Source organism: Canis aureus, chromosome 29 (genome assembly GCF_053574225.1).
Source record: "Canis aureus isolate CA01 chromosome 29, VMU_Caureus_v.1.0, whole genome shotgun sequence".
In the NCBI taxonomy this organism is placed as follows: domain Eukaryota; kingdom Metazoa; phylum Chordata; class Mammalia; order Carnivora; family Canidae; genus Canis; species Canis aureus.
The window spans coordinates 25,331,055-25,345,940 of NC_135639.1; the positions used below are offsets into that span (position 1 = coordinate 25,331,055).

At 53.6% G+C, this 14,886-nt stretch overlaps 1 protein-coding gene across 7 annotated transcripts in view; it reads left to right on the forward strand.

Moving 5' to 3' along the window:
* The window catches only part of SH3PXD2A (SH3 and PX domains 2A), a 234,516-nt gene that overhangs the window by 159,975 nt on the left and 59,655 nt on the right, over window positions 1-14,886 (forward strand). For 5 of the 7 annotated variants that reach the window (XM_077877769.1, XM_077877766.1, XM_077877768.1 and 2 more), the window contains one exon: window positions 11,786-11,830. The exons of the other annotated variants lie outside the window; for them this stretch is intronic. In XM_077877769.1, the coding sequence (XP_077733895.1) occupies window positions 11,786-11,830 (45 nt within the window). The remainder of the gene's footprint in view (window positions 1-11,785; window positions 11,831-14,886) is intronic. 7 annotated transcript variants of the gene reach the window in all.

Here is a 14,886-nt window from a genome sequence, read left to right on the forward strand (position 1 = left end):
GCACTGCTCTGGTGGCCTGGACACAAGGCACGGCTAAGCAGGCACGCAGAGGGCTCCTGGCATCACGTGCCTCACCCCCAGGTAGTCTTGATTCCCTTGGCCCTGCTTACTTAGCTTTGCTTTGCCCCTTGCTCCTGTACCCCAGCTTCCGCTACCAGGAAAGCAGAAGGATGGCCCTGAAGGGAACAGCAAGTATAAAGGCTGGAGACGTGCTTCAGAGTCCTCAGCCTGCTCGCTGAAGGACAGGCTCCAGGGCCCTGCCCAGACCTTGCCAAATCAGCATCTCTGGGGGTGGTGCCCAGAATGTGCAGTGTTGATGGACTCTCCAGGGATTCTGAGATGAAGCCAGGGATGAATCTGAGGTGGGTCATCCTTTGGGTTGATGGTGGTGCAGTGAGGCTGCCCAAGGACTGGCGCCCTCATGATGCACCATGACTGAGGCTGGCCTTGCAGGTACACTCAGCTGTCTCTCCAGTAAGGGGAGGGGGGTGGGCCACCAGGGGAAAGGGGACCCATCGGAGGACAGAGAACACTGGCTGGCCCAGCAGTCAGGGCTTGGAGAATGGCCGAGGGGCCTCCCCCACCACTGGCCTCCCTCCGGCCTCATCAGGAGGCAGTGATGAGACTCGGTCTGCCTTTTCTTTCCATGAGGTTGTCTTCTTAGGGGTAGGAAACACCCACATTGTGGTCCAGCAAAGAAATGCTTCCCACCGCAGCCCTCAGCCAGAAAATAATGTGTTCCTCACTTCGGCTTTTTGGTTTATAGGCATGTGACAAAAGAGGCAGCATTTCCAGTAATGATGAAGCCAGTGGAAAAAAAAAGATTGGGGGAAATGTGCGTTACTTATTATTTTAGCACCTTTTTCTGATCTAGAGTTACTTTGTTTAGAAACAGAAATGTGGCGTGTGTAACTTAGTTGGCTCATGGCATTTTTATAATTGGTCAGTACTGAAATGTGAAGGCGGAGAAAAATTTTCCAAAGTTTCAGTAAAAATTAGACGTTTGCAGGGGGAAAAAAAAAGTTTTTCCCCGACTCTTTCTGCTTTGCCCCCTGGATCTTGCCATTGCCACGCATGACCCAGGCAGCTGGTATGAAGATGTCTTTGTTAATGTGAGAACTGGAATCTTATATGAAGGGAACTGAGCCGTGTCAAAGTCCCATCACCTCCCGGTGCTCAGAAGGAAGAGCAGTCACCTCTAAGTGATCCTTCCCCCTGGCACTGCTTCTGGGTAATGGGTGCAGTGTTGTAGGAAACCCCTCCGGCACGGGTGGGGGGCTTGCTTTCCCCTCGTGTTGGATCGGAGTCAGGGTTGGGTGCATCACTGTACCTCGCAGAGGGGTGAGGTCCTTATAAAGCTGTGATGACAGATGGTGACAAGAGGCCAAAGTAAGACTGTACATTGGTCCCCTGGGGAAACCTAGGAAATCTGCAGATTTAACACCGCTTGAGGCAGATCTCTCAGGATAGGACAAGTTCCTCTGGTCTGTCAGCCCCCTGCCATGCATCATCCTCCCTGGAGCCTAGTTGTGCCAAGAGCCCTCTCGCTTGCATTTGGTCACGGGATTGTAATGATTAGGGCTCTTTCTTCAACTTCATTGATGACATTGGTTGCTCTCTCTGCTCTAAATACACAGCTTAATCGACACTGGTGGCAGCTCTCCCCCGGGGCAGACAGGTAGAGGGGGTGCCTTACAGGCCAAATCTATAGGAAGCGGTTTCTGAATGGATGCCGGTACTGGACTTCCTTGCTGGGATGAGCTGGTTCGTGCCAGACCTGTAGCTGACCTTACTGGCTCTGCCTTCTAGATTTCTCTAGTGAACATGCACACACCGCCTCTGCCTGGCCCTGCAGTAGAAGCTGTGAGGTACCAAGATGGATAGCATGAGGTCCCTGTCCTCAAGACTGTCAGTTGGGTGAAGGAGGTAGGAAAGCAAACAGCAGTAATGATACAACATCCAAGTGCTGTGGCGGAGGTGGGGCTGAGTGAGAGGGAGCCTGCCCGTGGGAGGCACACAGCCCTGCCTGGGGGTGCCGAGCAAGGCTTTCCACCCAGGCTCACTGAGGTTTTTAAATGAGTCAGCCTGGAGAAGAGGGAGAGCGGCCATACAGAGGACATCTGGCCAGTCTCAGCATTAGCAGTGCCACGTCTTCTAAACTGGGCCGAGGCTCGTCCTCCATATCTCCACCGTATCTCCTGGGGGGCACTATTTCAGAGATGCTGTTGCAAATGGCCACTTGTTCGCTAAAGTTGTTAAAACTTAAAAAGCTCTAATTATAAAATTAATACGTATGTCTGTGCTAGAGAGAACTTGCTTCATGGGCCACCTCTGACCCTTTTGTTATCGTGGTGAGGACTCTGGCTTCCAGCTGTCTCTTGGGGGACACATGTCCTTGCCTGTGAAAGGAGCATGGATATGGATTCTATGCAATTCCAGGGTCATGCCCATCCTAGCCAGGTGTTCGGCACCTAGACACACTCATTAAATATCTGACTAATAGACTGATCGCCACTGGGGAAAGGCTCTCCAGCCAGGGAGTCTCCCCAGTGGTTGATGAGTGACCGTGATTGACAGGACAGAGAAAAAGCAGCCCTTTCATATCATAGGTGAAGACCAGGGGAACTCATTTTCTCACACTTACGTAATGAGCCAGGACAGAGCACTCTGGGTACCGGTCTCAGTCTCCTTCCATTGGTCTCCTTCCTGGCTTCTCCTGGGGAGAGAAGCTCAGCATTAGCCAGAGATCCTCAGCTCTGGTGCCAAAGGGTTAACTCTGTGCTCCCCGGAGAACTCACACACTCCTGACCCTCCGCTGTCCTCCAGGCCCTCTCAGTTGTGCCTTCTGGGAATAGCTCGGTCACGTGTGAACCAGATGTGGGGATTTCCCAAGCAGTGATGTGTGCGCAGGCACACACACACACACACACACACACACGCACGCGCATACACACACTCACACTGCTCCGTTTACGTGGCATCTGAGAGCTCAGGGGATTGGTCCAGACCCACGCAGAGCAAGAGAGGGATGGGGGTGAGGAGAGGCCCAGGCGTTGCTGGCACACACCATGGGGGGATACTCCAAGCCCTGCTGAGCCCTGCTCCCAGCAGACATAGATAAGCCGGTTGTTCTTGCTCAGATTCCCATTTCCTGCAACATCCATCTTGCCATAGACCATATTGGTTATGGATAAATTTTTTTTTAAATCTCTTTGACGGGCTTTACAGCAGATGCTCGACCAGACCCCACTAGGGATGTTTTGCCGGGCCTGGGGCGGGGGGGGCTTTCTGTGAGTTTCTCTGCCTAGCACAAATGAGTCTTAGGGTCTTATTCTGGCCTGAGAAGGCCTTTAGGTGGCTCAAGAGGCAAAACCTGGACCAGAGAATATGCTGGGCCCTGGGTACCAAGAGGACCCCAGGGCAGTGGGGTAAGCCAGGCCTCAGTTTCCCCACAAAGTCATGGGACTAAGTATAATGAGTATGCACCCTTCCATCAGCCACTGAAGATTTACTGGGCATCACCTACTATGTTTGGGGTGCTGTGAGGATGCTGATAGGGTTAAGAGCCTGAAAGAACTTCAGATCTGATAGGAGAGACTCAACAAATTTGATTAAGCACCTACTATGTGCCAGATACTTGCTAGGGCTACAGCACTAGCCAGACATTCTGGAACCAGCTGACACAGTCAGTGAATGATATAGAGATCCTGCCCAGGGCAAGATGAGGGAGGTTGGTAGACCTTGGAAAGTGGGTCGTCCTCAATGTCAGTTTGGGAGTGAACTCTGCCCCTAGCCCCTGCCCCCTTGTCCTGACCTGAGTCCCATTCTAGTTGATAGCACTCTCCAGCTGTCATTATGAGTCCTGCCCCAAAGGAAGGTCTCATTACAGATGTGAGGCTTTCAGGACTCTGCCCTGCTACATCACCCCCCACAGACTTTCACCTGAGGTGCAGCCTGCTGCGTCTGGCCTCTGCCTGCCCTCCAGTTGGGTCTGGGCAGCCCTGGGAAATGAGGGTGTACTTGAGGTGCTGGGCAGATGGATGAGGGAGCCACGCTGCCTCCCTCCCAAGCCCACCTGACTCTTGACACAGACAGGAACGCCTGGGTAAATATTTGCGCCCCCATGCCCCAAGCTTGGAGACATATGCTAGAGGGTCAGTTCATCATAGCCAGGGGCGCCCTGCTGTGCACATGGTAGATGCTCATTAAATAATAGGAAGCGAAAATATATAAAAAGTAATAATAACAGGCAGTTGGTTCATTGATAATCTGATTGCAAGAGTCCAGCCTGGAAAAAACAAGACATTGGACTTTTTGTGACCCCGGGATGGGAATGTTGGTTCTGGGTCCATTGCTCTTGACCTCTATCACTCACTCATGACTCTTGTGGAGACTGAGCCAGGGAGACAGACGGACCAAGGGGCTGGGGGCCAAGGGGCTGGGGATCTAGGGATCCTGCAGCTGCTCACCTCATCCCGCTTCCCTGGCCCCTGTTTCTTCTGCTGCCTCATCCTAACAGTTACTGGCTCTGGCTGGGGGAGCTGGTGGGTGGGGGAATTGGGAGGGGGGATAGCCCAGTTAGTGGGAGAGGACCACCAAGGCAGACCACCCCAGGGAGTGGGGAGATGGCTGGGATCCTGGAACTGGGAACAGTGTTAAGTTTGTCTCTTTTCTGCACACCACCGCCCCAGCATGGGGAGAGGTGAGAATCTGAGAACTGAGGGGGAGACCCAACCCACGGGGCTGCTTGGGGTCAGGCAGCAGCTGCTGAGAATGGGGCTCAGAACCCCACTGGCCTCCCCGCCCGGCACCCATCTGTCCTCTGCCCACCCACGGCTCCTCTGGCTAACCTCAGCACCTGTCATTAACCAAGAGGCTTGGGGTATTTTCAACAGGGTGGAGGGAGGATGGCAGACCTGCCCCCCACCCTCTGGCAGGGTAGCCCCTCTCTGGGCAGCTGCAGAGCTCCTGGGAACCCCTCTGCCCACACCCATTGGGGCTGGGCTCTCTCTTTGGGGCCCCAGCCATGGCCTAGGTTGCCGCCCTCGGACCTAGTCCCTCAGGGGTTATGGAATGGCTCCAACCCCCACCCCACCCCATTCCCCACCTGAGCAGGGAAACTGACTGTGCAGCTCAGTGGCCTGAGGGTCAGAAGTACATTCCTTCCCTGGGTTGGGCTGCCCCCACGCAGACTCTGGATTCCAGGAAAGGCAACTCCTGGGGAAGGAGGCAGACCCCTTCTTATTGAGAGCAAAATGAGTAAGAATATGGCTGCACGTCCAAAGGGAAGCCTGACAGAAATAATGAGCCTCCTTTGGCCAATGGTGGGGGACAATCTGGAGAAGGAAGTCCCCTATTGTAGGCCCCTTTATTCCCAGTTCCCAGCCGGCTAGCCTGCCTGGGCTCAGGTCTAGCTCAAGTCTTACTATTGGGCCTTAGGGAGAGGTTCACTTTTTACATCTGTAAAATACAGATTGTTGTGAGGATTAAATTAGTGTTCAGAAAATGTTTAGCACAGGGCCTTACATGAGTGTTAGAAAGTGGGAACTGGGCAGCCCGGGTGGCTCAGCGGTTTAGTGCCGCCTTGGGTCCAGGGCCTGATCCTGGAGACCCGGGATCGAGTCCCATGTCAGGCTCCCTGCACGGAGCCTGCTTCTCCCTCTGCCTGTGTCTGTGCCTTCTCTCTCTCTCTCTCTCTCTCTCTCTCTCTCTGTGTGTGTCTCATGAATAAATAAATAAAATCTTAAAAAAAAAAAGTGGGAACTGGTATAATTTTTCTAGCCCCAGCCCTGCCACTTGCTTGCTGTGTGATCTTAGGCAAATTCCTTGCCCTCTCTGGTCCTGAGTCCCCACATGCTCCTTCTAGCTTTTTGGATACCACCAAGAAGCCAGAAATGTTGGTAGGGATAGGACCTGGAGACAATGGCTGGTCTTCCTATTTAAGATTTGCTTTCTATCTTCCAGATGATACCTATCAGAAATCCAGCTCTACTAAATTTATTCTCGAGTACTTCTATTTATTTAGTTCAAAGTTCTGTGGCCCTGAAACCTCAGACCCTCGGCAGAAACGGCTACATAATTATGGAGCCTCTTGTTCATATATGATTAAAGATTTCAAATGAGGGACAGAAGAGCATTAAACCGAGCAGAGGGCCCTTCTAAGTGTGGGGCCCTATAGGATAGCCTGGATCCCATGTGCCTGAAGCTAGCCTAGCTTTGGAGGCTGTGAGAGTAGGAGGCAGGGCCAGGGGTCTGAGCTGCCACATTGACTGCTCCAGTCCAGGGGCATGATTTTGTTTTCATGCCCTAAGTGTTTATGATGAGCTGGAGGCTGCTGCTCACTCTGGATCAAGTGCATGGAGTTGATCACGTGAGTAGGAGCTCTCATGCCTTACCATCGTACACTTCCAAACTTGCACCCATGTGGCTTGGGGTTGGAATTCATGTTTGAATTATTGCTTGTTTTCTTTCTTAGCCATCTTAATTCACGCCTGCTTTTTTCCTGATGGCGTTCATATCACTTTGACCCTCATGCCCCTGTTTCTGATGCTCGAAGCACAGTGACCTATTTCAGGCTCCCTAAAATGAATGTATCATGTAGGCCAAACTACTACTTCTTTGTAAAGGAACTATTCTTTGCAAAGGACTGTTAGCCCTGGAAGGTTGCTATAAAGATCTGAGCTCCTTGCTGCCTGTGACCAGACAGTGCCTCCAAAAAGGAGTGCTCCACTCCTGCAAAGTAGCACCTCTTGATACACCTGGTAAGTGACAGAGCTAGCTGCTTTCAGGCCCTAGTGAGTTGATGGCTTGAAAGCAGTGGCTGAGTTTCCCCATGGCTTAGTCAAAAAAGAAAAGAAACATGGAGCCCATAGGAAACCCAAGAAATCCAGCCCTGTGAAAAGTTTAGTTGTATAAAAGGAGAAGAAAGATTAGGCTCCAGCAGATCTGTAGAACCCAGTTCAAGGAAGAGGGAAAAAGGATAGAATTCCCAAGGAGGGAGAGGTCTTGAGGGCTCGAGTGCACCAAGATAGTGAAGAATGGAAGGACATGGAGAAGACGGGGGTGTTCATTCCATTTGGGGCCCCTGGCAGGGTCTCTGCATCTCTCCACCCAGGGGTCCCCAGGCAAGGTCTGTAGAAGCCGATGAGGTGAGTGACCCTGTGCCCTGGTCCCCTGAGCCCTTGCTTGGCTTTCACTCTCTGAGGAGTTTGTACTGCTGGCTGCTCTCCTGTCTCTCCCACCTGGGCTCAGAGCCCACTCTGGATTTATTAGTTTGAATGGGTGGGACTTGCTTTACACCAGAGCAGGATTCCTGGAAACATGGTTTGAGACTAGATTTTGGCAAATCCATCCCACTTCTCACTGCTCTGGAGTAGCCCAAGGTTAAAAGAATCCATATTAGGAACCAGTCCCTTTCCTAACTTCGCTCTATCCAGGTGTGTTCTCATGTAGTACTTGGGTGTATGTTGTCTGGAGGGGGAGGGGGTTCCTTCAAGTCAGGGGCACCTATGCAATTGTTATTTGATTTCTCATAATCACCTGTACCTGACAAGAAGCAGGTTCAGCATCTAAGAAGTATCCTCGGGTCACCATATTTGGCCAGGACCTGCAGGCACCTGGTTTTCTAGGACCTGGCTTCTAGCTGATCTTGCAAGACGGAGCACTGGCTGTGGCGGGGATGGGAGTGCTATGGGAGGGCCAAGGGAGGGAGCTTGTCTCCACGCCTCCTGCCTTCCGAGCACACACTCCTTCAGTCCCCAGCTTGTCCCTGTCACCCACTCCCTCTCTCTGTCACAAGGGCCTCATTCCTCCCCTTCCCAAACCTCTCACAGGCCATTGCACTCTCAAAACAACCCTGCAAAAAAGACGAGGTAAGTATTTTTATCCCCATTTTACAGAAGGAGCAGAGGCCCAGGGATAGGGCTAAGTACCCTAGGCTCAGGGAGCTGAGTGGCAGGGTAAACACCAGAACCAAGATTTAAAAAGAATTATTGCCTCAGTTCTCTGCCTTCTATGATTCTTGAATTAATTGCTTTTTTCCCCTGAGTTTCCATATATTGAGCATGTGTTTAAGTGGTTTTCCTTGGAAAGGAAAGTGGTCAGTGTCTCTAGAAAGATTCGTTTCAGCTGTAGAGCATTTGCACAATGGAGACTAGCAGGTTTCTGCTGGAAGAATCTAGTACATCACACAAGGACCTTGGCTATTGTTAGGTCCAAATGCTTGATTTTTACAGATGGGAGCATTGAGGCTCAGAGAAGTCAAGCCGCTTGCCCAAGGTCACAGAGCTGGCTTTCAGCAAAGCCAGTTATGCAGATTCCCAGCCTGGAGCCCCTCAGTTTCCACTGCCTCTGACCTTGCTCCATAAGACCCTTGGTTCTGTCACCAGGGGAGGTGGGGAAGAGACAGCATGAGAGCAGGAAACGGTTGGTTTGTGTGGGTCACAGCTGCTCACTTGGCTATGCCTGCCCCTCGCTCCCTCATCCCATCCCTCTGTCTCTGCTTTCCCAGCCCAGAGCCAGCAGCCTTGTCTGCCTCCTGGCTGGAGGGCCAGGGTTTGTGAGCCAGGGTCTCTCCTCTGTTCATTGTAAGGAGGCTGGGGGTGGGATGGGGGGTGTCCTTCCCACCCTGGGAGAGGGCTTGCTCGGGTGGGCTGAAGACAAGGCACTGCAAAGCGGGAAAGATTTGGGGTGGGAGCAGCGGAACTGGATTAATTCTGCAGATCCAGGGAACTGGAAAATAAATCATGTTTTTAAAAAGACAGGCTCGTTTCTGGTCCACTTCCCATTTTCCTTTGGATAGTGAAGGAAAGGCCTGCTTCTGGGGGGTGACGGGGGTGGGCATGAGCTTGGGTTGTTCCACACTTAGCAGTGGGGCTCAGTTTCCAGAGGCTGAGAGATTTTTTTCCTGTCCTGCTCCCCACTGCCTGCCCAAATGCCCAAACCCCAGGGGCTGGAAGAGCATCAGACCCTTCAGGATGATTATTGAAAAGATCATCCAGGCAGCATAGACCTTATGAGCATTTAGTCGAGGTGGGCCAAGGGCCCTCACTTTTCTCTCCTAGGATTTGGGGGTACCTCCGATGATGAAGACAGCAGCTCCCCCTCTCTGACAGCCCTCATCTTCTAGCATAGGTGTTGGCAAACCACTGCTCATGGGCCAAGCCCAGCCCATCGTGTAGTTTTATAAAGTTTTATTGGCACTCAGCCCAGTCACTATTCTACAGATTATCAGGGGTTGCTTTGGTACCACAACAGCAAAGGTGAGTAGTCTTGACAGAGACCACATGGCCCCCAAAGCCTGAAATGAAACATCGACTCGGGCCCTTTATAGGAAAAGTTTGTTAACCCCTGTTCTAGCATAACAAGTCTTCCTGGGTTCTCCAGGCCTGAGCCAAATAATTTCTCTTGGCTCACTGAAAGAGGTTAGCATTTCCCACAAGTTTTCCTTGTGAAGAACCCAAAAGAAACCAAAGTAGAAGGTGCACAAAGTAACAAAGCCAGCAGAGATGGTTAGAGATGTAGACCCTCTTAGCTGGGTCGGCACAGGGCTGAAGGGGGCCAGAAGACGGGGGGGGGGGTGGGCCTGGCACTGGGCCTGCCAAGGTGGTTAGAATGGCCTTGCGGGTGACAGCCCATCTGGCCACATTTGGGGTACAGCAGCAGGGATTTATGGTCCCAGCTTCAACCTTCAGAGGGCTTGCTATGTCTACCTTGTCTCAGTCCTATCAGGACATGAAAAGTGGGCCAGTATAGCTCTTTTTGCCCAAGGAGGCTTCTGGCTGCAAGTCCTGATGAGAGGCTCTGGCTACAGAATTTGTGTTTCTGGGTGCAGTCTCCCAGAGTCCCTCAACCCCCGATCCCAACTGACCTAGTGTTTGGGGGTGTCTACAAGAAGGCATCCCTGACCGGGTGCCAGTGTTTTCTTGGCACATCCAGTATCATATCAAACACTGTCTGGTTCTCATCCTTGCAGCTCCAGGAGTATGATTTTCCTGGTTCCCTAGGGTTAGTTTGAACCAAGCTCACAGGAGGTGTTGCCCATGGTGGCTAATAGTCATTGAGCACTGACTGTATACCAGGCACTATGCTGGGCACTTACTGCATATTACTTCATTAATCCTCATAGCTACCTAGAAAGTAAATGTATTGTCTCATCTCGATTTGTACAAGTGAGGGAACGGGTTCAGGGAGGTTAAGTCCCTCAAAGGGGAGAATCCACAGACTCTAGAGGCCTTGCTAAAACCGTCTGCCCAATCCCCTCTCTTCTGGTTTACGGTGAGAGCTAGAAGGGCCAGGCTTCCCAGTTCTGCATGGGGAAGCCAGGCTACAACTGGAAGGTGACTTGCCGAGCACAGGAGAATTAGGTGCTTTAGTGATGGGTGGTATCCACTGGTCGCCTAAAGTCTGTGGCCTCACATGAGATGGACACTGTACTAGCTGTGTGACCTTGGGCAAGTTACTTAACCTCTCTGGTTCATTTTCCTCACCTACGTGGAGGGAGTACCACATCATTGTAGGTTTATTCTGAAAAGCAAATGAGTTACTGTATGTAAGTGCTCAGCATGATGCCTGGTGTATATAGTAAATGCTACGTAAACTTCTGCAGCTGTTATGGTTACCTTTACTATTTGTTATGGGGTCAGGCAGCTTTCCTGGCCACCACTGGGTGCCTCTCAGACTTGCATCTCAACATTTCTTTCTTATGATCCCCACTTCAGCCAACACTGTGCTCCTTTGGAGGCGATGAGAAATTCAGCAGAGAAAGTATCAGGCTGGTCCCAGACCTGGTTCCATATCTGGCTCTGCTACTCTGCTTGTGGGAATTTGGGCCAGTCTCCTCCCCTGTAAAGTGGGGCAAAAAATGCATGCCCACGTGAAGGGATTGTCATAGGCAGTAAATAAGTCGCTGTATACTATAGGTAGACTGTCAGTGCTTTTTACATGTTGACCCTCTGATATTCTAGAATTGTTTACACTGATTAAGCTGAGAGCTTTCTGCCTCATAACACTACTATATCACATCTCACAACATTCTTTTAGATTCTTTGACTTCCTCCTCTCTTGGCCAGAGGACAACTTCTAACCTCATTTCACAGATGAAGAAACTGAGGCCCAGATCAGACATGTCTGTCTGAGCCTGGGACAGAGCCCTCATCTCTGATGGTCACTAAAGGTCCCTATGCTTCCGGGTTGCAGTTGGGATGTTATGAGGCCTCCTGCCATTCTGCCAGGATTTGTCTTCCGCATTGGGTAGGGCTGGGGCCTGGGCTGGACAAGACATCAGAGCCCAGTGGTGTGGTGCCCCAAGACTGGAGACCGGCCTCCGGCTCTCTAACCCTGATGTTCGAGGTTCCAGGTCCACGCTGCTGAGCCCGTTGGCCTGGTGAGGATCCTGAGAGCCACCAGGCCCTGTGGGGCCAGCCACCCACCCACATGACCAGAGGGAAAGGTCCAGGCTGCTTTCTCCAGGCAGTGATAACCCGTGGGCCCCGTTCCAGGCAGGGATTGTGTAGGATCCTCCGCTCCAGAGGATTCCTGCATTTCGGCAGACACCTCATTATCCCCGTCCCAGCCGGCTGTGTCCCAGCCTCCGTAATCACTCGGGCCCACGCCCAGCAGCCAGCCCGGGGCCAGGAAATCACTCCCCGCCCCTCCCCCGCCTTCCGCCGCCGCCCGGAGCGGCGCCTGTAGCCACTCGCCTGGTGGACCTCCTGCCTGCCTAACGGTTCTCTCTCCTCCTCTGATTCTCCTCTCCCGCTGCTGCTTGCTCTCGGGGGCTCGGAAGTGTGGCTCTCCAGCTGGGCTGAGTCTCCCAAGAAGGACGCGACAGGTACGGCCCCGCGTGCATGTGTGTGAGCATGTGTGTCCCGGGCGTGCACGTGGGGGAGCCGGTGCCCACCGGCCGCTGTCCGCATGCTTCCCCGCGACGCACGGCCGCCCTGGGTTGGCACGCCGGCCGTCCCGGGGCCCCCTCTTCTCACCCTTCCGTTCGCTGCCCTCCCTGCCCTCCTTTCACCCCTCTTAGGCCTCAGGTCCAACCTTGGAGCCTTCAGGGGGTGATGACCACAGAGCCCAGCGTGTAAACCAACACACTCTGGACTCGGGGGTGTGGCTTTGTCCCCGGCTCTGCCAAGTCCTGGCCGTGTGAACTTAACCTCTCTGAGCCGAGGCACTGCCACCTCCCAGGTGGCACTCAGGTGAGGGTGAGGCTGCTGTCTTCTCTTATGTCAGCTCAGCTGGCCGTCCCGTGGTGGGCCGGCCAAGGACGGTCAGCCTCACTTCAGGCAGTTGACCTGAGGCAGAGAGCTGAAGTCTCAGACCCTCCCCAGCCTGGTTTCCAGTGGTCCTCACCGGGGAGTTGCAGCCTGACGGGGAATCCTATGACTGACAGTTGCAGCACGCCCCAGAGCGTGGAGCTGCCTCTGCCTCAGTGGCCTTACCAGGCTTTGGGCTGCCTGGCCCCAGATGGGCCTTGGGGTCTCGGGCCTGTGCCTTGTGTCTAGACAGAGCTGGGCCAGGGGTCAGGGGCTTTCCTTTAGCCTCTGGTCTTACTGGACAGTGGCAGAGAAACCTAGACAGCAGATGGTGGCATGCAGGATTTCCAGAAGGGTCTTCTAGGAGCCCTCCATTTCTGAGAGTGCTACCTGACACAGACACCCACCACCACCGCCCATTCTGCCCAAACCCAAGAGCAGAGTTTCAGACTGGGGAGTTGGGGATGAGGTAGAGGGTCAGAGGTCAGGGGGTGGGCCAGCCCCAGCAGTCAGCCCAAGGCTCAGTCCCTCCCCACCACAGCTGTGGGCAGGGAACGGGAGATGGACTTTGGGGCAGGGGGCAGGAGGAGAAAAGCACCAGGCAAGAGGACCCCTTGCCTGTCCCATGCTCCTTGCAGTCATCCTTCTGGTGGTGTCTGTGACGAGGACCTGGGCCTGACTAATCACTGGGCTCCTGTCCCTTTTTCCCCTCTCCATGAGCCAGTGATCCAGAGCCCACTTGGCCCACAACAATACATTTTATTCACGAAACGTATAGCCTGGCCGCCCAGGGGCCTATAGAGAAGCCGGCAGGCCAAGTCCAGCCTGGGAGGAACCAGTTGTGAGGGGCTAGAGGGACCTTTGGTGGGATGCCAGGGTTTGGGGGGTCACTGAGAACATGGGGAGCCTGGAGCAGGGGCCACCACAGGGCTTGGCTTCTCAGGATGAGCCCAGCTGTTTGGAGTGAGAGGCTGAGGGGAAGCAGTGTGGGCTGGGGAAAACCAGCCAGACTAGGAGTTCAGGGCTGGAGTCTTGGGCAACCCGCCAGCATTCTGGGCCTTGGTTTCCCCATCTGGAATGTCAGAGAGTACATGAAACAGGAAACTCAGAGGTAAGGGGCTGACGTGGGGGATCCTTGTAGATCAGAGTCCTCAGGCTGCTTAGCCTGGCATCCTCCCCAGAGTGGGCCCAGGGGGCTCTGATCTGGCTCTCCAGCTGGCAAGTATCCACTGCCTGCCAGGAGGTGCGGTTTGAGAGAGGCGTGTTTCAGGGACACAGCCGCAGCCACCCTTTTCCTGGCGCCTGTGGCCCTTGCCTTGAGCTGCCTGCTGGTTCTGAGGCTGCAGGGGAACCTGAACCCCTTCTGCTCCTCCCCAAATCTCCCATTTCCTGTTTGCTTTATAAACACTGTCTACAGTTTACATAGGGCATTAACCCTATCACCTAGTTCCGGGCACAGAACAACCCATTGAGGGTAGGTACTGGTTGGTGTTGTACCTGTTGACAAATGAAAGCTCAGAGAGGTTAAGTGTCTGCCCTGGGGTCACAGAGCTAGTAAGGGCAAAGCGGGACTGGACCTCAGACCCTCCAACTTGAATTTTTTTCTTTCGCATCATGAATCTCAGGCAGCTGAGGCCAGTGCCATGTCCTATGGCACCAGCCCTGGGGCAGATACTCTCATCAGGAAGACTCCTGTCAAAAGCACATGGTAGATTGGGGCTAAGTGCCCCCACAAAATGAACACCATACCTGGAGTAAAATCAGACAGCTCCTGGAGGGTCAGAAATGGTTGGTAGAGTTGGGGTTGGTGGAAGAAGGGAAGGCATTCCAGGCAGGGGGGCAGCTAAGGCAAAGGCTTGGAAGTAAGAACCCACATAGAACAGTGTGGTGGGCACATATTCACTCTATGTGTTGAACACATATGTTGAATCCTGAATGCTGTCTGGAATGGGGGAGTTATGGGTCAGGGGACTCAGATTGTCAGAAAGAATTTAGCCTTTATTCTGTAGGCAACAGGGACCCATTGAAGGGATTGGAGCAGGGGACTGACTTGGCAAAAGCCTTGTTTAGAAGTTTAAGTTGGCAGCCAGCGTCAGGCAGGAGCCAGGGGTCCATCCAGGTGGTAGCTGGAGGAATGCAGGTGTGGGGAAGGGCTCCGGGAAGTCGCCAGAGTCCTAGCACATCCAGCCAGGGGCTCTGAGTAACAAGGGGCCCATCCCTGGACGAAACTGGTACAAGGTCCCCTCCCAACCTGGGAAGGGCTCTCCTCCCTAGAAGGGGTTCAGCCCTTCTCCCTGCCTCTGTCACACCCTTCCTATCTAAAGACTAGAGGCTCCATCCACTGCCCCTCCTCCTCTTTTGGGCTGACTCCTCCAGCCCCCAATTTTCCAGGCCTTGGCTGGGAGGGGATCCAGGGCTGCCTCTGTGGGATGACATCACCCACCGGCCCGCCTGCCGAGTGGTTTCTCATCTGGATACCTGCTCCCAGCGCACGCCGCACGCCTGCCCGGGCAGCCCTGGGCAGGCAACATCCTGAGAGGCAGATGCCAGAAGAGGGAGCTGGGAGCCTGCATGTGCTGGGGGAGGGGAGAGCAGCCAGGAGGGCACAGTGTCTGTGTGTCCATCTGGCCAT